This window comes from Loxodonta africana, chromosome 15 (assembly GCF_030014295.1).
Source record: "Loxodonta africana isolate mLoxAfr1 chromosome 15, mLoxAfr1.hap2, whole genome shotgun sequence".
Classification (NCBI taxonomy): domain Eukaryota; kingdom Metazoa; phylum Chordata; class Mammalia; order Proboscidea; family Elephantidae; genus Loxodonta; species Loxodonta africana.
This window is the reverse complement of record NC_087356.1, coordinates 29,082,356-29,103,486: the sequence shown is the minus strand read 5'-3', so window position 1 is coordinate 29,103,486 and position 21,131 is coordinate 29,082,356. Positions and strand designations below refer to the sequence as shown.

The 21,131-nt window shown below is 42.4% G+C and overlaps 1 protein-coding gene across 8 annotated transcripts in view; it reads right to left on the bottom strand.

Annotated features, from left to right (window-relative positions):
• TET3 (tet methylcytosine dioxygenase 3) overlaps positions 1 to 21,131 on the bottom strand; it is a 123,802-nt gene that overhangs the window by 19,034 nt on the left and 83,637 nt on the right. For all 8 annotated transcript variants that reach the window (XM_064268741.1, XM_064268742.1, XM_064268743.1 and 5 more), the window contains 2 exons: positions 11,836 to 11,926; positions 3,890 to 3,983 (listed from right to left, as the gene is read on the bottom strand). In XM_064268741.1, coding sequence (XP_064124811.1) covers positions 3,890 to 3,983; positions 11,836 to 11,926 — 185 coding nt within the window. The remainder of the gene's footprint in view (positions 1 to 3,889; positions 3,984 to 11,835; positions 11,927 to 21,131) is intronic.

The following is a 21,131-nucleotide window of genomic DNA, read 5'->3' as shown; positions in this document are numbered from 1 at the left end:
CCACAGGACTCTGTGGAGGCAGGGAGCACGTCCCTTTCACTGCTTATCCCCGAGCCGGGCACGTCATGGGCATTGACACATATCTACAGAAACTGATGCCACAGTGGTCTCTGTGACTAGGGCTGGTTCTCGAAGCACTACTGTCAGCCTCTGCTCAGAGTCCAGGGCAGCTCACCGGCTAACTGCACTCCTGGGATGTGTGTCCAGATGCACAGACCCAACCTGTCAAAGCTGCGATTTATGCCATGTCTTTTTGGTCTCCCAAGTGCAAGCACAAATGTGACTAGGCAGCTCTCTGGGGCTACATTCTCACAGGCCTATAGGGGTACACTCAAAAACTACAAGAAAACAACAGAGAGGCACTTTGTGCCCACAGTCCTATGAAGGAGCCCAACAGGATGAAATGCACAAAGTGCTTAAGACAAAGGCCAATGAAAAGCACGCACCCACTCGCATCCAAGCCCAGAAACAGGCGGTTCATAGTCTGCCACAGAGTCTCAAAGGATCATAAACATTTCACAGAATCATAACCATCTCACCAGTTTCTGGGCAGGAATTCTCTGAGCACTGAACCAACAGCAACACAACGCCCAACAAAACCCAAAATCTGACCTCCCATAATTTCCACCAGCTCCTGGAGTTTCCCACACAAGTCCTCTCCACCAAACCCCCAATTGTCCTTCAAATACCTGCCTCTCCAGTGGTGCTACAGAAGAAAGACCTGGCAATCTTAGTGTTTGATTAAATAACTGGCCTAGCCAAGCTGAAATATAAAACTAACCATCACACCAAATACCTGCCTCTCACTTTTGTTAGGAGTCCTGGGTGGTGAAAATGGTTAACATGCTCAGCTGCTAACCAAAAACGCTGCCGGTTAAGCCCATCCAGAGTTGCCTCAGAAGAGACGCCTGGTGATCTACTTCCAAAAAATTAGCCACTGAAAACCCTATGTAGAGCAATTCTACTCTGACACACATGGAGTCGCCATGAGTCGGAATCAACTTGATAGCAACTATTGTTTGTTTTTTAATATCATGTTTATTTTAAGGAATTAGCTTATGTGATCATGGTGCCTGGCAAGTTTAAAATCTGTAGGGCAGGCTGCAAATGGTGTTTTTGACCTTTGTTAACTTTACAGGCTGGCCCAACAGCACCCCAAAGGTTCTCTACCAAAAGCCCATTTTTGTTGTCTGCAGTGTTTGTTTCCAGCATGCCTCCGTTTATTCCGAGCCTGCTGAATGCTATCTGGGTCACTGTCTTACTCATGCTTGGTTATTTGGTATGTCTTCCATATTTTGTACATGCCACCTTAAAATCAGAGTCACCAGAAGCTCCCTGGGCCGCCCCACTGCTTCCCTATATCATTCTCTCAATATACAGTACTGAGCATCTGTGATGTGCCTTGAGTTTGTCCCCAAGATCCTGGTTAGTCAAATCTAGAACTTGTCAGGTTCTCTGCCTTCAGCTGAAAGTACTGATTGGGGCTCTAGGCTGCAGACAGACATAAACCCTGGTTGGAAAAGAAAATTCAGGCTCTAGACATGGCATCAGATGAGGTGAGGAGAACCATAGGAGATGTCCACCATGGGCAGCTGGATGCTGCCACGTGCCAGTGGCCATGGAGAACTATATCTATTGCCCTAGGCTCTCAACACCACCATGCAGCCACTAAGAACATCTGTCCTTCTAGGCGTTTGTGTGTGACTCTCCCAGGGGGGGCAGGAGAAGGAATACCCACCCCTGCTCCAACTTCCAAAGGAGGTAGAACTCTTTAGAAGACCCTTCCCACCAAAATACATGGGGTATTTGGCACTTGTGTAGCCAAAAAATAAGAGAAGTCCACCACACTAAATGAGATTGCAAGAAAAACAAAAAATAGAGCTTAGCACTGACACTTCCTGCCACTGTAATAATCTGTGATCTATCACTCATTTGTTCTTCCCATAAAAAATTTTTTTTTTCCTCTGCTTCTCTCTTCACTCATCAGACACGTGCTGTCCCCAGCTGGGAACACCTCACTACTCACTCCCTTCTACCTGGTCTTCTCCTTCAGAGCTGTACCACCCACCAGGGCTGAGTGATGGCCACGCTAGGACGTAAGCTCCAGGTGGCTGTGCTGCACGTGCTCCGGGGGCTTTGTCCACAGAGCCGAGGCATAGTTCCTCTCCCACCTCACCGTGGTCCCTCTCACAGCCACGGGGCTGCTCTCACACTCCACCTGGGCACTGCCCTCCTCCCCTCCTGGTCAGCCGATCTCCAGGCAAGCAATCTCTTTCCAGCCCCACAGCAGAGACACACAGGCCTTGATCAAGAGCCAATGCCGTGCCATGTGCAGCCAGGGTCTGGAAACGCACACTCGCATATCTAGCTGTTCTCTTTCCCTATCGTGCCAACTTTATCTGAAGTCCCCAACTATAGTTGGGAAAGGCTCTAACTTTACCTGAGCCCCAGAGGTCTTCAGTTTCCTGCCTAAGACTTTGAGATTCGTAAACGACTATATGAATTAGCAGGAGAAAGGGGACAGACGCCACCTCTTCAGGGAAAGACATTTCCCTTAAGGATTCTCTAGGGAGACAGCACCCCACCCTGATCGGCCACATCAGGGACACAGTCTAACTTCCACTGCAATGGCCATCTTTCACAGGGTGTGGACAACAGGCTTCTTCACACCTGTGAATGCTCTAAGTGGTTCCAGGTTCTGTTGTTATATATAGTTCTGCAACAGACCGGAAACTGCTAGAAATACATATGAGGTAGTTCAAGTTCAGACCCCTTTTACTTTCACTAAACACAAAGACAGGAGTCATGGGGTATATGCCGGCTAAAAACAGGCAGGTGCACAGCTGGACATGTGCTGACCAAGGACATCTTGCCACCCTCCCTGGTTCTTTGCCTTCATCCAGCCTCTCTGCCTTTGCCCACATGACTCCACTGACCTGGACTTTTTCTACGCTCTCCTCAGCCCATTTAATATGACCTGTATTTACCGCCCCACGCATGCCTACCTTCTTTGGGAAGCCTAGCCTGAATATTCTTCCCACCACTCATGTCCATTGCCCCCCATCTACAACACCAAGTCTGCCTCTCAGAGTTAATCCTCACTTACTCAAGCCTCGCATGATTTTATTTCATGAGTCTCTAAGTTACAAGCAGGGACAGAACCTTCCCTTCTAGGCACACTCCCCCGACTGCACACCCAGTGCAGAGCAGTACACACAGGTACTCAACAAACTTCTGTTGTTCTGAAGCATTCATTCTGCAGAAGCAGGTGCTCAACTATTTGAAGTCTCTTTGTGGACGTGAAGGGCAAGGCCAGAACTGTTTGGTCCTTTATGTCCCCCCGCTGAGGCACTCAGGCTGCCTTGTAGGAAATAGTGGCTCAGAAGCAAGGCAGCAGCCAGGGTGGTCCCCAATGCTGCCAGAAGCCCAGCCTCGTCCCCCAGGCCAGTCACAGCATGCCTGCCTTCCATTTCTCCCCTGGCTTCCAGGTAAAAGACAGGAACACTGGCAGGTCCACAGCACACAAAGGGGAAGAGTCGTCAAGTGGCCCACGTGGGGCCAAGGCTTCAGCCCCCACCTTGGGTAATGACAGCATCTCCAGCTTGCCCTTCTCCTATCTCACAGCCGTGAACCACAGCGACAGTACGGCAATATGAGGATGTTGGAGGTTACACTTGGACATGATAAGGACAAAGAGATGAGGTTGGGGGTAAATGACCCCACCAGGCACCAAATGCCAGCTCCAAGGGTCCCGTTCCCTGGACGGTAAACACGTCTGGTTCTTACACACACACACACACACACACTCCAGCCCTACAGCTCAGCCCAGGAGTTGAGGGGGCCAGAGGAGAGAGCAGCACAGCCTTGGCCGTGGGGTCCCAACACTCACCCACTTTGCAATGGGGCAGCCACGCGAGCTCTTCCCCTCCTTCCCGGTGTAGATGACCTTCTCGATCCGGATGGCTTTCCCCTTCTCCCCATACCTGGAGAGGGAGACAGAGACCACGGTTAGCACAGCAGGATCCCAAGGGAAAACGACTTTCAGTCAGAAGGAAACTCACTGTGCGTTGCTGGGGCAGAGGAATCCGCTGTGGAGGCAAAGGAGAAGAAAGGGCAAGACTGACATGTCCATCCTGTGCTTGGAGGCTCCGGGGACAGAGCGGCCACTCAGATGTCCCGGCCCTCTGGTTCACCTCCTTGTCTGCTCCTGCCCGTGCGGTCCACTTGTCCCAGGGCAGGAAGTCAAGCAGAGGCCCCTGATGACTACCTTTGAGCCTTCAGGAAGGTGCGGAAACCAAAGGCGACCCATAGGCACGTGTTCAGTCCCATCAGCCAAGTCATCCTGAGAGTTAGCTATTTGTGAATTCAATAAACAAACAAACAAGGAAATCCTTACTGCTGCTCCCTTTCAATAGTTGCCTGATGGCATTTAAAAGCTTGGCATTAAAAATGAGGACAAACATCAAGGTTGGGGGAAAACGACCCTGCTAGGCACCAAATACCGGCTGCAAGGATTCCCTGGACAGCAACGTGTCTCATTCCTACATATACCCCTCCCCTGCCCGACACGTGCATACTCAGGGTTTCAGAGCTGCAGGTCTCTGAGGCCATCTGATTAATCACACCATGATTAAGAGGTGATCAATCTATGGTCTCCAGAGTTGAACTGACTTGCCCAAGGCCAGACAAGCACAAGGGGCAACGGTGGTTAAAGTACAGCCCTGGAGATCAGACAAGGCCAGCCCAGGTACTTTTTTCCTCTGTGACTGTGGCTAAATTGCTGAACTTCGCCAAGCCACGGTTTCCTCATCTGTAAAATGGGGGTAAAAATAGTTCCTACCTCCTAGGTTTGGTAAAAGATTAAACAAGATGCACGTGGGATACATTATTTAAAATGTTTCGATGATCCTGGTATGGGGTGAGAGCCCAATAAATATATATATTTTTTAATTATTATTCTAAATAATGTAAACTAGCCACCTTATTGAATCATCTTATTTTTAATGGCTTTTGGTTTCAAGTACAAAATTGTTTCATCTGGAAATAATGGTAATTTGTCCCACTTCTTTTCCACTATTTATACCTCTACTTCAGTCTCTTGTCTCTCTACTGGCTGGTCCTCTCAAAGCGCTAGGAGACACTCTGCTTACTTCCTGACTCTGCTGGAAACGTTTCTGACAAGTTGTCACTGAGGACGGGTCTGGCTGACTTTTGGGTAGAGACAGACTTCCTTACTTGGAAGGGTTGTACTTGGGTCTCTTGTTCTAAGGGTTTTTAATCATGAATTGCTTGCTTTTATCAAATATGTAATCAACATCTAAGGAGATGGCTAAATGAGTTTTCTCCTTTGATCAATTAACATAGTATATTATTTTAACAGACTGTCTAAATCAAACTGTCCTGATTTCTGTAATGTATCCATCTTTGTCATGGCATATTATTTTAATAAACTATTTTATAGAGGGTAATTTGATCATAGCTATTACAGTTTAAAAGGAGTCCTGGTGTGGCACAGTAGTTATGTGCTTAACAGAAAGGTCAGCGGTTCAAACCCACCAGCTGCTCCTCAGGAGAAAGACATGGCTGTCTGCTCCTGTAAAGGTTACAGCCTTGGAAACCCTATGGGCAGTTCTACTCAGTCTTATAGGGTCACTATGAGTTGGAATCGTCTTGGTGGCAATGAGTTTTGTTTGGTTTATTACAGTTTAAAATACATATATCCTTTCTCTCTTCTACTCCACTTCTGGGAATCTATGCCTCAGAAATACTACACAAATGCACCAAGATTTAGGAACACAATACTCATTGTTGTATCAAGGGAAAAAAAAAAAGAAACAAGGGAAATGTCCAGTATGGAACTGGCTCAACAAAATGTATGTGGTCATAAATGGAAAACTATGTAGCCATCAAAAAGGACTGGACAGAACTCTATACACTGGAAAGAAATGAAGCAAGGGGAAAAGTAAGCTGCGAACAGTGGGTATCTCATGGTTGATTCCGTTTGGTTTAAAATTTCTCCATACACTTATGTGTATCTCTGTAAAGGCTTAGGAAAAGTGGAAAGGTAAGCATCGAACTTTAAACAAAAGTGGGAAAGATAATTGGTGGAGAGCTTCTTCACTGTTAACAGAGTTTTAAACAATGCTTGTTTTATAGACGTGCTTTATTTTTATAATTAAAAAAGAGAGCAAAGATTTTTTTTAAAACATTGACTTAAAGTTTCTCAGGTTCCATGATCTCCGTGTAACTCAAGATCTTAGGGAAGGGTAAAGCGTTCCTGACAATTACAACATTAAAACTCTAAGGCTAGGTTAGTCCCTTACAGAAAGTGTTTGGAAGACAGGACACTGGGGAGTTTGCATACTGTGGTCTGGATCAAGAGGAAAAGACCAGACAGCGCAGCCTCTGTCTGGCTCCTGGGAACTTTCAATTCAGCAGCATTTATCAGGAAGCTGCCCACGGTGCAGGGCATGGGCATGCTGTATGTCCTGGGATGGAAGCAGAGCCAAGGTGCCTGCACTGCTCTCGCCGCCAACGGAAGGAATATCACTTTCCCCACAGGAGGGTGAGCTGAGGACACTGGCTCGGGCACTTTGACCAGGACTTTCCCCACCATCCTGCCATTGTGAGAAATGCTTACTGCACTGAACTTCAGACTTCATGTGAGAGAGCAAATCAAAGGGCCAAGCACGGTCTGATCAACTAGATTTTTTAAAAACCAAAACTGTCTCTTTGTGTTTAAAGACAACCAACCAACCAGCAAAATCATCACTTTAGTTCTTTCTCCTTAAACATCTTACTACTGGCCTACTGTTAAAAGTTCCTTCTAGTATCGAGAGGAACTCCTAGACCCTAAACTAAGTCTGGAAGGAGAGGCTGAAATCTTATTTCAAAAGGTAACCTGGCAATATCAGCCACGGGCTCTCAAAAGGCAGCCCCAGGATGACTAGCATCTGTATTCTCTGCGAAGCTGTTAGGAATGCAAACCAACAGGGTCACCATGGTGGACAACCCAGAAACTCTGTGTTGGGGCCCAGCAATCTGCTTTGACAAGTCGTCCATGTGAATGTGAAGCATGGTCCAGTTTGAGAACCACTCATCTAAAACTGTGCTTCTTCAGAATTATCTCTCCCACACAGCAATGAGACCAGCTCTCTCAAAGCTCAGAGGACTTGCTAACACGGCGTTGGTTGTTTCTGGAATAAGCATTTAATGAACACCTAACTCCTAGGATCCACCATCTGCCTGTCAGTTTGTCACACTGTGGTGCCATAAGGGTTGCTGTGATGCTGGAAACTATGTCACCAGTATCTCAAACACCAGCAGGGTCACCCATGGTGGACAGGTTTCAATGGAGCTTTCAGACTAAGACTAGGAAGAAAGGCTTGGTGATCTACTTCCAAAAATCAGCCAACGAAAACCCTATGGATCACAATAGAACCCTGTTCAACTCGCTTGCTTTGGACACATCATCAGGAGGGATTAACTGCTAGAGAACGTCATGTTTGGTGCAGTAGAGGGCCAGCGAGGGTGAGGGAGACCCTTGGTAAGATGGATTGGCTCAATAGCTTCAATGATGGACTGAAACACACTGTGGTTGTAAGGATGATGCAGGACTAGGCAATGTTTCACTCTGTTGCGCATAAGGTCACCGTGAGTCAGAGTCTACTCAGCAGCAGCTAACAACACTTCTAGGCTGCAGAGAACCTCCTTCCCCACCAGAGGACATACGGCTCTGTGCGGCACACCATGGTCAGATACGGGCTTTCCAACGGACTCCAGTCACCTACAACAATAAGGACTTCATTGTGGTACATACATACAATGGAGTGCTACTCAGCCATGCAGAGAAATGAAGTCCTGATCCACGCTACAACACAGATGAACCTCAAAAATCTCATGCTCAGTGAAATAAATCAATCACAAAAGGACAAATATTATATGTCCTCACTTATATGAAATAACAAGAATAGGCAAATGTATACAGACCAAAGCTTATTAGTGGATACCAGGGACGAGAAGGAGGGGGAAAGGAAGAGTCATTGTTTAGGAAGCAGTATTTGTTTATGGTGATGGGATATTTGACAATGATTATGGGTGGTGGTTGGACAACATGACAAATGTACCTAGTGTCACTAAATCGTATACCTGAAAAATGCTGAATTAGCAAATGTGATGGTTAACGCTGTGCATCAACTTGGCTGAGACATGATTCTCAACGGTTTGGCAGTTATGTAATGATGCAGTCATCCTCCATGATGTGATCAGCCAATCCGTTTTAAGGAGAGTTTCCTCAGGAGTGTGGCCTGCGTCTAATATATATGGACATTCTGACAAAGCTCACTTGCTTGCTCTGGATCCTTCATTTGGTTTGTCATCACCTGACCTCTGGTACTTGGGACTTGAGCCAGCAGCCTGCCTTGGATTCGTCAGCCCCTGCTGCTCGGTTAGTCAGGAGAAGCCCCTAGCCTGACACCTGACCCGCAGACTCGGGACTTGCCAGACTCTACAACCACATGAGCCATTTCTTTGAGCTAACTCTCTCTCTCTCTATATATATACTTCACTGGTTTTGCTTCGCTAGGGAACCCAGCCAAAGACAACAGATGTTATTTTATATATATTTTATGGAAAAAAATAAAGACCTTATTAAGGAGGCTTGAAAACCATAAATAAGTTGGAATAATATTTTAGGATTTGCTTTCAACCTTCCCATTCTTTCTCCAAATCTTTAAAAGAGAAGCCAAAAGCACCAACAACTCCTTGATTTCCGTTTACTTCCCCTCCCTGCCTTTGACCAAGTCCTGGCATTGGAGTGCTCCTACAGAGAAAGACCTAGGGAAGAGGCAGCCTGGACCATTCATAAACTTGACCATCAGCCAGATGATTGACACCAATCATTCATTCTCCTCCTTGTTCCAGAAAATAGTTTTAAAAGACATACATGAGAATACCAGGTGACAAAGTCAGAGTACAGGTGGAAAAGACAGATGATTTTAGTATGCAAAATACAAACAGCAGGGTCTTTTGTGTATTTTTGAGAGATGAGCCCAGAATATCTCATCATATGGGAAAGCAACGACGCTGTAAAAGACCCGTTAGGGTCATGTCAAGAGGACTTGGGTGTGAAGTTGAACAGGCTCCCCTACCGGCCAAGATGAGATCTTACGTTCTTCCTGATGGAGGTACACAAATCCGGCTCTAAGCATAGTAGCAGCCAACAGAAAGCTGCAACCGCAGTCTGCCACATGATTTACAAGCTCCTCAAGATAAAAATCTACCAGTTGCTGAGGAAAAACGTAAGTATTCCTGGTCTGTGGAGAATTCCTCCCTTGGATCAGTTTCTGAAGAATCTACAGTTGGCCGTTATTTTTAAAGCAGTGAGAAAAAATGGGTTGAATCTAAACTTTATCACTCTCTCTTAATTAACCCTCATTTTAAAACATATTCTTTTATAAAAAGTTATTTAAGGGAGTTGTTATGGATTAAATTGTGCCCCCTAAAAAGATGTGTTCTAAACATCTAACCTGTAGATGTCATTCCATTTGGGAATAAGGTTTTCTTTGTTATGTTAATGAGGCCCTATCAGGGTAGGGTATGTCTTAAGCAATCACTTTTGAGATATAAAAAGAACAGATTAGACACAAAATCAAGGAAGCAGGAATGGGGAAAATATATGCCACATGGAGATCTCCAAGGATTGCTAGGAAAGCTGAGGCAAAGATAAAGAAGCGGGGCACAAGGATTTTCCCCCAGAGGAGACAGAGGTAGAGAGACCCTTCCCTTAGAGCCAATGCCCTGAATTCGGACTTACAGCCTCGTAAACTGTGAGAAAATAAATTCGTTTGTTAAGCCACCCACTTGTATTTCTGTTACAGTAGCACAAGATAACTAAGACAGGAGCTGTCTGGAACTCTTATAAAATTGTTTCCAAAAAAAAAAAAAAAAAAAACTGTCCCAGAGATCAAACTTCTACATTTCACTTTCCTGCAGCCCTCAGCCAGCAAAGAACAGAGTCAAGATTCCTTAGGAATAGTGTCAAGACTCCTTACAAAAATCACCGGACAAAATGATGCCTGGCCCAGCCTCAAAACTGCAGGGTACGGGTACATGCAGATGCACATGTCCACTACACATGCTGTTTTAGAGCTATGTCATTCTCCTAGAATCAGAAGTGCCCTTTAAATCAGACTTGAACTTCAGATTGGGTCTTTGATCAAACACTTTTCTGATGGGCTACTTTGAATATAAATGTTTCCAGATGGTATAGGATAATTAAGCGTGATTATAGCAGATCATTGCCCTCCACCCATCTTACCTTTTATTAGTTCAGGGAAGCTGTTAGTTATTCAGTTCAAACCCACACTCCCTGCAACGTTAATGACAAGATTAATTTGGCTCCCCTGGTTCCCAAATTTGTGGAAACTCTAAACCACTCAGCCTTCCATACATTTGTAAAATATGTTTACATCTAACCTTCGCCTCTACTCTGAAAATACTAATGCTTGTCAAAGGATGCAATCACACATGTGCACATGTAGGCAGACAATGACATCCACCCTATACTGCACTTACTGGGCACCAGGCACTAAAAAGCTTTAGAGATATCCACTCAGTTTTATTTTCACAACACGCCTCCTAAAAGATGGGAATTTTATCATCCTTTCCATTTTATAGATAAGACAGCTGAGTCACAGAGAAGTAGAGCAGTAAACGGCAGGGCCAGGACTTGACCATGGTCTAGCTCTAGTTAGTGTCCACACTCTTAACCCAGTATATTAAAACCAAACCAAACCCATTCCCGTTGAGCTGATTCTGACTCATAGCAACCCTATTAGGACAGAGTAAAACTGCCCCATAGGGTTTCCAAGGCTGTGATCTTTACAGACGCAGACTACCGTATCATTCTCCCTTGGAGTGATAGATTCGTTCGAACCACCAACCTTTGAGTTAGCAGCCAAGCGCTTTAACCACTGTGTCACCAGGGCTCCTCCCCTACTATATTACCTCTCCATATACTGGAACTCATAGTATTTCTATCTGATATGGACGTGTATACAGATTTTAAAGTATCTATACACAAAACTAAAAACTGTCGTGATAATTAAAAACCATATAGTCTAAACTTGAATTGGAAATGTCAGTATAAACTCATATTGTATTCACTAAGTAACAACCAAAAAACCAGTAGCAACAAGCACCCATAGAACCTAGATTCTGTTTTCTAAATACTTTTCCCCCCCAATAAAAGGAGCCGGAACTTCTCAGACAACTGTACAACATGAGCCTGGCACATGGAGTCATATCAGAAATCAAGAAAACTATTAAAAGTTCCTAGGATTGTGTCAAAAGGACTCAGGAGACAACCTGAACAGGCTCCCACCAGCCGAAGATGAGACATTACATCCCTCCTAATGGAGGTACAAAATACCACTTGTGATACAGTTTTGAGAGCGGAAAAAAGAGAGAGAGAAAACAACTATAACCAAACTTTCAGATCTAGATCTAACTCCGATTTGCAGGACAAACAGAGGGCAGAAGACTTGTTAAATGCTACCACATGAAAGCAATCAACAAAATTGAGACTGTGGGAAACTCAGCAGGACAAACCACCATGTTTCTTCAATAAAAACATTTCAAGAAAAAGAGGGACAGAGAGAGAGATTGAAGGCAGACCAAAAGAAATCTAGATGCACTGGAGGTGAGAACCCCATACTCAACCTTCGACAATCTGGATATCAAGGCTTTCCTTCTGTATGTTGCCTGGTACATGGCAGAGAAAATGAGAGGTGCTAAAAATCCTTATTTCTCCTTGGGCATCTGTGCATTACTCACCGCTCCTCCATGAGTTCCCGGATAGAGGCTACAGTGGGGCCAGATCCCAGGTGAGTATAATATGGACCTTCATCTTTCTCCACTATTTGTTCTGCAGAAACACAAAGTGTAAACATTATTTGGAATGATCAACTAATCAGCATTAATTTACAAAGGCAAACCACCAACAGGAAAACAAATGGGCATATTACAAAACAGGAAATCCAAATGGCCTAAAATGTGCAAAAACATGGGTTCAACCTCATTAGAAATCAGAAAACACAAATTAAAACTACAGTGAAACACCATTACACAATGACCTAATTGGCAAAACTGTCAAAATCTGATAAAACCAAGTGTTGTCAAGGCCAAGATCTAACAACTCTGGAATTCCGTTTACCATTATCTAGTAAAGCTAAAGATTCACATACTCTACGACCCAGCGATTCCATTTCTAGGTCTGTACTCTAAACCAAGAGTTGGCAAACTTTTTCTATAAAGGCCAGATAGTAAATATTTTAGACTTTGCAGGCCATACAATCTCTGCCACGACTACTCAACTCTACCCTTGAAGTGTGAAAGCAGCCATAGACAATATGTGAACAAGAGGGCATGGCTGTGTTCCAACACAACTTTATTTACAAAAACAGGCAGCAAGTGCAGGGGACACAAACACGAATACTTCTTAGACTTAACCAAACACCTCGCGGAATTGATTTATGGGGTCTGAAGGCTTTTAGGACCACAGTCTCATGGGACAACTCAACCAATTGGCATAATATAGTACATAAAGTTTATGTTCTACATCCTAGCTTGGTGAGTAGTGTCTGGGGCCTTAAAAGCTTGCAAGCAGCCATCTAAGACACAACTGTTCATCTCCATGTGCCTGGAGAAAAAGAGAATGAAGAACACCGAAGACTCAAAGAGGAAACTAGTCTACAGGACTAATAAGTCTACACGAACCACAGCCTCATCTAACCTGAGACCAGAAGAACTAGATAGTGCCCAGCTACCACTACTGAACATTCTCATCAGGAACACAATAGATGGAGCCTGACAGAATGGGAGCAAAATGTAGAACAGAATTCAAATTCTTAAAAAGTTTAGGCTTACTGGATTGGTTGAGACTGGAGGACTCCCTGAGACTATTGCCCTGCGATACTCTTTAAACCTCAAACCAAAACTATTCCATGATGTCATTTTTTAGCTAAATAACAGATTGGCACATAAAATAAACAGTATCATCCGTAAGTACTGTCCTTCTTTAAAAAATCATCTATATGAGACCAAATGGTCAACATATACACAACAAAAGCAAAGACGAGAAGGCAAGGGGGCAGGGAAACTAGATTACTGGAAAGGGAACAACCAGAATGGAAATCATAAGAAAGCTGACACACTGAAAAATGTAACCAATGTCACTGAACAAACTGTAGAAATTGTTAAATTTAACAAATTGTTAAATTGTTAATTTGCTGTGTAAACTTTCAACAAACACACAATAAATATTTTAATAATAATAATAAACCAGTCAGCAGGCCATAATTTACCAATCCCTGTCCTAGATGAAATCTTGGTCACATGCATCAAAACACATGTACAAGAATTTTTACAGCAGCATCGTTTCCAACAGTCAGAACTGGAAACAATCCATAGCCCAGCAACAGGGGAACGGATAAATAAAACGTAGTAGAGTTACAGAATGGAATAGATACAGCAACGAGAATCAACAGCCTGCAACAACATGGTGAATCCCACAACGTCAACAACTGAGTGACAGAACACCACAGAAGAACACATAGAGGATGACTCCATTTAAGTAATATTCAAAAACTAACAACTGTACTGCTTAGAGATCCACACACTGGTGGTAAAATGAGTGGGGTAAACCATATGACACTGACCTACAAAAATGGCAATTTCATATGCAAGGAAGAAATTAATATAAAGAAAAGGAAATAATTATCACAAAAGTCAAGAGGGTGGTTACCTCTGGGGGATGGGAGAGAAACATGATTGGGAAGGGGATACAGAGGACTCTGGGGAGCTGGAAATGGCCTATTTCTTGATCTAGGTGGCGGTTACAAAGGTGTGCATTTTTAAAGTTTTCATTATACTGTATGTGAATGTTTTGTATACTTTCTAATAGAAAGAATTCACAATTTAGTAAAATGTAAAAAAATAATTTCGTACCTATTTTATGCAGACTATTATGTTCAGCTTTATGGGGGATGTAAGACAGGATAATATCCGATTGCTGCTTTCACAGAGTTTATGACCTAGCTGGGGAGACAAGACCCACACATAAGACACCTAATGGCATTTTGAATCACTGGGGGGAAATGAATTGTTCAATCCATGGTGTTGGGACAAGTCGGGGAAAAATAGCCGATCTATGCTTTATACCTCACCCCAAAAGACATACTAACGTTTGAAAGATTTAAATAGAAAAAATGAAACCTACAAGTGCTGGAAGAAAAAAATCAAAGTTTTTTAAAAATAATCATAAAACTTGATTTGTAAACGTTCACTTGAAGCTCAATAAAAATTAAAAAAAAATAATAATAATAGTAATAATCATAAAGTAGGGAGGTCTTTCCTAAGTCTGACATGAAATTCAGGAGCCACACACATACACACACACACAAAATAAATTTGAAGAAAAATTTATGGTAATAACCAAAAGCCAAGCTGAAAGGCAAACAACGAACTGGGGGAGGCAGGTACCTGGAAATAACACCAGGCAAAAAGCTAATTTCCTTAATATATCGAAAGCTCCTACAGCTAAATAAGACCAGTGACATAAGAGAAAAAATGGATAAAACAGTTCTGAGACAGGGAAATGCAAATGGCTCAAATGTACATAAAGCTACAAGAGGCCATTTTCACCTCCCAGGTGTGTCGCCATCGAAGCTGGATAACTCATTGTGTTGGATCAGGCACAGGAAAGCAGGTGATATGGAAAGCAATTTTGCAATACATTAAAACCACAAATGCACAACCTATTTGACCCAGTGATTTAAAAAATTTCAATTTCTCCTAGGAATTTCAAATTTCTAGGAATTTGGTTATACTTAAATTTGTACAAAATTATACATGTACAAGACAACACACTGCATTACTGTTTCTGATGGCAAAAAATCAGAAGCAACCTAAATGTCCATCAAGGATTGGCTAAATACACATAGCATGTACGTATCACGAAACACTGAATAGCTGTCAAAAGGAATTAGTGAAACCCACAAATCTATAGTCAAACGATTTTTGACAAGGGTGCTAAGTCCATTCGATGGGGAAAGAAGAATCTCTTCAACAAATGGTGCTGGGAAAACTGAATTTCCACATGCAGAAAAATGAAACAGGATCCATGCCTCACTCTATACACAAAAAACAAATTCAAAATGCATTAAGTACATAAATGTGCAAACTAAAACCATAAAATCCTTAGAAGAAGAACAAGCAGGGGCAATGCTGTTAGGCATAGCTTTTAACAATGGATTATCTAACATGATAACAAAAGCACAAACAGCAAAAGACAAAATAAATAAATGGCACCCCATAAAAATTTAAAATTTATGTTCATCAAAAGACTACCAAAAAAGTGAAAAGACAAGCTACTGACTGGGAGAATATCTGCAGAAACCATATATCTGACAAGAATCTAATAAACAAAATACATATAACACTTCGACAGCTTAACAAAAAGACAAATAATACAATCATAAAATGGGCAAAGGGCTTGAACAGACTTTTCACCAAAGAGGATATTCAAATGGCCACCAAACATGAAAAGACGGTCAACATCATTAGCCATCAGAGAGATGCAAATCAAAACCACAATGAGATACCACTTCACTCCCACTAGGATGGCTAAGATAAAAAAACAGAAAACAGAAGTTCTCAAGGATGTGGGGAAATTGGAACCCTTATCCATTGCTGGTGGGAATGCAAAATGGTACAGCCACTGTGGAAAACAGTGGGGATGCTCCTCAAAAAACTAAAAATAGAACTACCTTATGACCCAGTAATTACACTCCTAGGTATATACCCAAAAGACCTTAAAACAGAGACTCGAAAAGAGACTTGTGCACCTCTGTTCATTGTAGCACTAGTCACAACAGCCAAGGGTGGAAACAACCTAAATGACCATCAACAGATGAATGGATAAACAAAATGTGGTACACACATACAATGGAATACTACTCAGCAAGTAGAAGAAATGAAGTCTTAATATATGCTACAGTATGGACAGAGCTTGAAGACATTATGCTGAGTGAAATAAGCCAATCAGAAAAGGACAAATATTGTATAACCTCACTTACATAAAAAGTCAAGAAAAAGCAAATATATAGAAGCCAAAGGCTATTGCTGGTCACCAGGGGTGGGAGGGAGGGGGAGAAAGGAGTTGAATGGTGATGAGAAAATCGCATTGATTAAGGGTAGAGTTGCATGGCCAAGTATTGTTATTGCTGACGATAAGTTGTATACTGTAAAAAGCTGAATTGCTAAAAGTTGTATGATAGATATATTTACAATGATGACAAAAACTGGTTCCTTGGTTTGGAGGTTTAGGGTCATGATTTCATGGGATATCCCAGGTAACCGGCCTAATAACGTGTTTAATGCTTCTGTTCTACCTCCTAGTTCGTTGCACAGTGTCTAGGTCTAAAAGGTTCCAATTGGCCATTCAAGGCACAACAATTAGTGTCTCTATTCACCTGGGGCAACAGAGGAAGAAGAGTCAGGAATAGAAGATATGGAATATGTGGCTAATTGCCTCCATGAACAACTGCCTCTTTTGCCATGAGACCGGGAAATACGGACGGTGCCTGGCTACCATTACTGAACATCTTGATTAAACATTCCATAGAGGAACCCTGATCAAAAGGAGGAAAATGCAGAACAGAAATCCACATTCTCATGGACTCTAGACTTTCTGGAGCCACGGAGGATAGGTAAATCCCTGAAACTGTTGCCCTGAGATAATCTTTAAACCTTAAACCAAAAATATCCCCAATGTCATCTTAAAACCTAACAGCTTAACTAGTGAAAAAAAAAAAAAGGTCTGCCTTGAGCATTATGCTCTTTTAAGAGCTATTTACAAAACCAAAAAACCAAACTATCTATATGGGATCAAATTGACAACAGCAACTCAAAAGATAAGATAAAAACCTTAGGAGGCAGAGTTTATGTTAGTGAGAGAAGAGTAACTCAGAAAAGGAAGGTGAGAATGGTTGCACAATTCAAAGAATGTAATCAATGTCACTACATTTTACACATACAAACTGCTGAATTGGTATTATGTTTTTCCGTGTGTATTCTCAACAACAAAATAAATAAAATTTAGAGGAAAAAAAAAAAAGGGGCGTTAGTCAGCTCTCGATTTACTGACAGAAAATAACCTCCAAGATATTTTAAGTGAAAAAAAAAAAGCAAATTTCAGGATAACATGTATAATATGCAACAGGGCAGAGTATACACACACTATCACATATATCTGTATACACACACAAGCATAAATGCGTATGTGTCATTACCCACACTAAGAACCGCAGAGTAAGAGCAAGTTCATAAAATTGAATTCAGCTGTGTTCCTGGTTTAAAAAAAAAAAAATTGGTTAACAATGGCATGTGTGGCCCAGCAGGTGAAAAGATGGATGGGGCTTACCACCATGGCTTCTTCTCATAGGGGCTCATCATCTGTCCCCACTGTCCCAGGTCTGGCTCCCTACTCTTGCCTGAACTACTATCCTGGTCTCTCCTAAGTGGCCCCAACACTCCTAAGTCATCCCACCCAATACCACCAGTTATACTCTCAAAACGGAGACCTGATCATACCACCCACCACTGACAACTCCACAACAGACAGAAGACAGAGCCCAAATTCCAGAGCACAGCCCACATGCCCCCCATACCACCTCTGCAACCCTCCTCCCCGCCTTGTGTCCTGACACAGCGACCATGGGCTCCTGCCACAGAACTATTGACACCCTGTGTCATTAGACACGTTTTCTCACTGACAGCAGTATCTTCTCTGATTTCTCTTTTTGGGAAAACTGTCCTCACCTTTCAAGGCCTAGTTTAAATGTCACCTTTTCTGTGGAGCCCAACGGGACTTTTGCAGGCTCGTTGTCCCTCTAGACTCCCACAGCACTTTGTACACGACAGCAATACCGAGACTCACACCACAGTACTTCATAATTGTTATCACAGTACTGCAGAACCGCCACAGGCTTTGCAGACAGACTCTGGGCAACTTTGACAAGTTCCTTCCCAATCTCTCTAACCCTCACCCCTTCATGTGGAAAATGAAGACACTATATTTACCTCACAGGGTTGTGGTGAGGATCAGATGGGATCCTGTCCATAAAGGGCTTACTTAGCACAGTACTTGGCACATAAAAGGCACTCAGTAGGTTAGCTATTATCCAGGCTCTGCCAAACAAACTGTGTGGGCCACAAGTTAAACACTTTTATGAGCTCAAAGCAGTTGAAATGTTTATTCATCATAGAATTGTTGAAGATTACATGAGATGTAAAATACCTAGCATAGTTCTCAAACTATCAGTGCTTAAATGTCTCATGAACAAATGAGTATCTCCAACGAAAGGATTAAAAATGACCTGTTCCAAATATACACTATTTTGAACCAAAAACAGAGAGGATTACAGAAAAATGCATGTAGAGAAAGGGAAAGGGGGAGGGGAGGAAGAGGGGGGGACAAAGAGAGGGTGGTGGGAGGGAGGAAGGGAGAGAGAATGGGGAAGGGGGAGGGAGGAAGAGAGAGTACAGAATGTGTGTGTTGGAGGTAGCGGTCTGAAAGCTCTTTATAGGGGCTTGGAGGCCACATGCTATACAGAAAATAGAACATAAGGAAATGCCAGACCTTCTGGGCGCCGTTCCACTTTCTATTGTCTGGAGAACATTCAGGGTAACATACTGACTGCAGGATCCCTCACTGGAACATACTGTGGCTTTTGGTGACTGCCTTCTGCCCTCAATCATAAAAACTCTACATTCAAAATGGTTAAGGGCAGAGAAAGGATATTTTCAAGGAGAAGGTGCAAACCAAGTCTTGGCAACTCAATCCTAGTGGCTGAGAAAGGACGAATATCCAAAACCAAGCCAAGTTGCAAACTGGCTGGACAGGTTTCTCCCGGGAAGGCCACTAAACTCAAGGGGCTGACAAAGCTCCAAGGGCCACGCTAAACTAGTCACTCTTTCCCTTTCAGCAGCTTACATGGTGACCCCAAGGAGTCTCTTAGAAGTACTGTTTCTTTTAATTACATTTCTTTCCCTCAGAATATGGATCTGTATGGGGGAGAAGATAAGTCTACAAGAAAGAAAAATTGACTTACAACCAAGTAGGTTTAGTTATAAAATGAGTACTCATTTACAAATTTAATTATCCTCATTTTATATATGTGGAAACTGACCCTATCATAATTTCTCACTATGTAAATGTCTGCTTATCTTCATACAGTTTTTGCATTATATAGCCAGTGTTATACAATTTGGTGCTTAAAGGTTCCCAAGTTAGGAACTAAGATAACCAGTGTAAGAAAAAAGAGACAAGTATTCAAACCAATGTGAAAAACCCTGTATTGTTAAATTTGAACTTTGAATATCACTATGTACACAGGTTCTGTTCACTGAAAGGGGATAAAGGCAATGACACTCAGTAGCTATGAGCACCCCTAGCTCTCAGATTTTGATTTCTAAATGCTATCACCCATGAAAAGAACCAGATGTCCTTGGAGAAATAGCTAATTGAAGGTCTAAGGCAAGGAAAGTACAATATGAGGCTGGGATACCTGGTACAGGAAAGTGCTCAAATAATGATGGAACATATGCAAATAACAAGGAACCAGCCTAAAGGGGCTCCCGTTGGCCAAATTTGAGACAATCTGAACAAAAAAGAATGACTGCTACTGAATCAGTGATGCTCAAAACAGAGAAAGAGGAAAAAAACAAAAGGACAAACCCTCTTTTATCACTGTTGGAGGTGACCATTTCATTGACTGTAATATGCACAATTATATTAGGAACCATGAAAAGATGAAACTCCATCATTTAAACCATGACATGTGTTTTATTACCACTTTTATAAAATTTTCATTTTACACTTACTGAAACGTTTTTAGACTTTAGACAAATTTGTATTACATATCATGCATAAAAAATAGGCACACAAAAAAGGAAAATGTAAGCTAAATAAATGGGCTGCTGCTCTGTAAGAAAATATGGAATTATGGTCACTTAACTGGCTTTGCGCCTCTAGAGAACCCAGCCTAAGACAAGCTCTGTTTCCATGCTTTTTTGTATACACAGTAACTTTTTGTTTCAGTGCTGAATCACAGTGTAGTTTTTTGGAAGAGAGTTTAAACAAACAGAACTTAAACTTAACGTGTGTGATATCAACAATGTTCATAACTCAACTAAAGAGATAACAATATGAAAAGCTGTGACTAAATTCATGTGAACACAGGTGACAAGCGTGCCATCACAATGGCTGCCCAGCCAACAGCCAGTGTAAGACATCATTGATTACGAGCTGTATCCTGATTTCACAGATGTTAAAGATATTTAATACACATGCTCACATACACAACTTCCAATTTATGAAACGTGATAATAAGCCAACTCTTTATTCTGATAATTGGTAATTAAAAGGAAGAATTATGCACCATTCTGCCTTTCTGGTAGGAAAAGGTAACCAAATGCTGAGGAAAAAGTACTTCTTTATAGAAAAATGCCAGGTATTAAATCTATAAAGAATGACAGAATTAGATGAAAGAATTAATTTACTTAAGCATCATGAATAGATGCTGATGGTTAACTGGACATTCACATGGTGGCAAAGTATCAACCCACAGACAACTTGCTGAATGAAAGGAGAAAAGAAGTAACTTCCTAATGGCAAGACCTGGCTGGCCCTCACCACCTTGTCCTAGTGATCAAGTCGGCATCACTAACAGTGGGAGAAGACTGCTGGATGTGTCTGTAGTACAAGAAACACAGCATCACCCACAACTTAGCCCTAAAAATGTTTCACCTGAACCTAGTCAAGTATTTAGATCTAGCCTCTAGTCCCCAAGAAATACAGGGATATAAGAATAAGCAACATCACAAATCTAGAATGGAGATGAGACAACGTAAAGAACAAGCAGCCCTGGGCTCTTCAACAATACTCTGGGCATGGACTTCCATTCTCTTCCTGTAGGTTTTTGCCCAAACTACCACCTGTGGACGTACACAATGTTGTATTCATCGCCTGGTGCTTCGTACAGCACTGCAACTGGAATTCACTTTGCAGC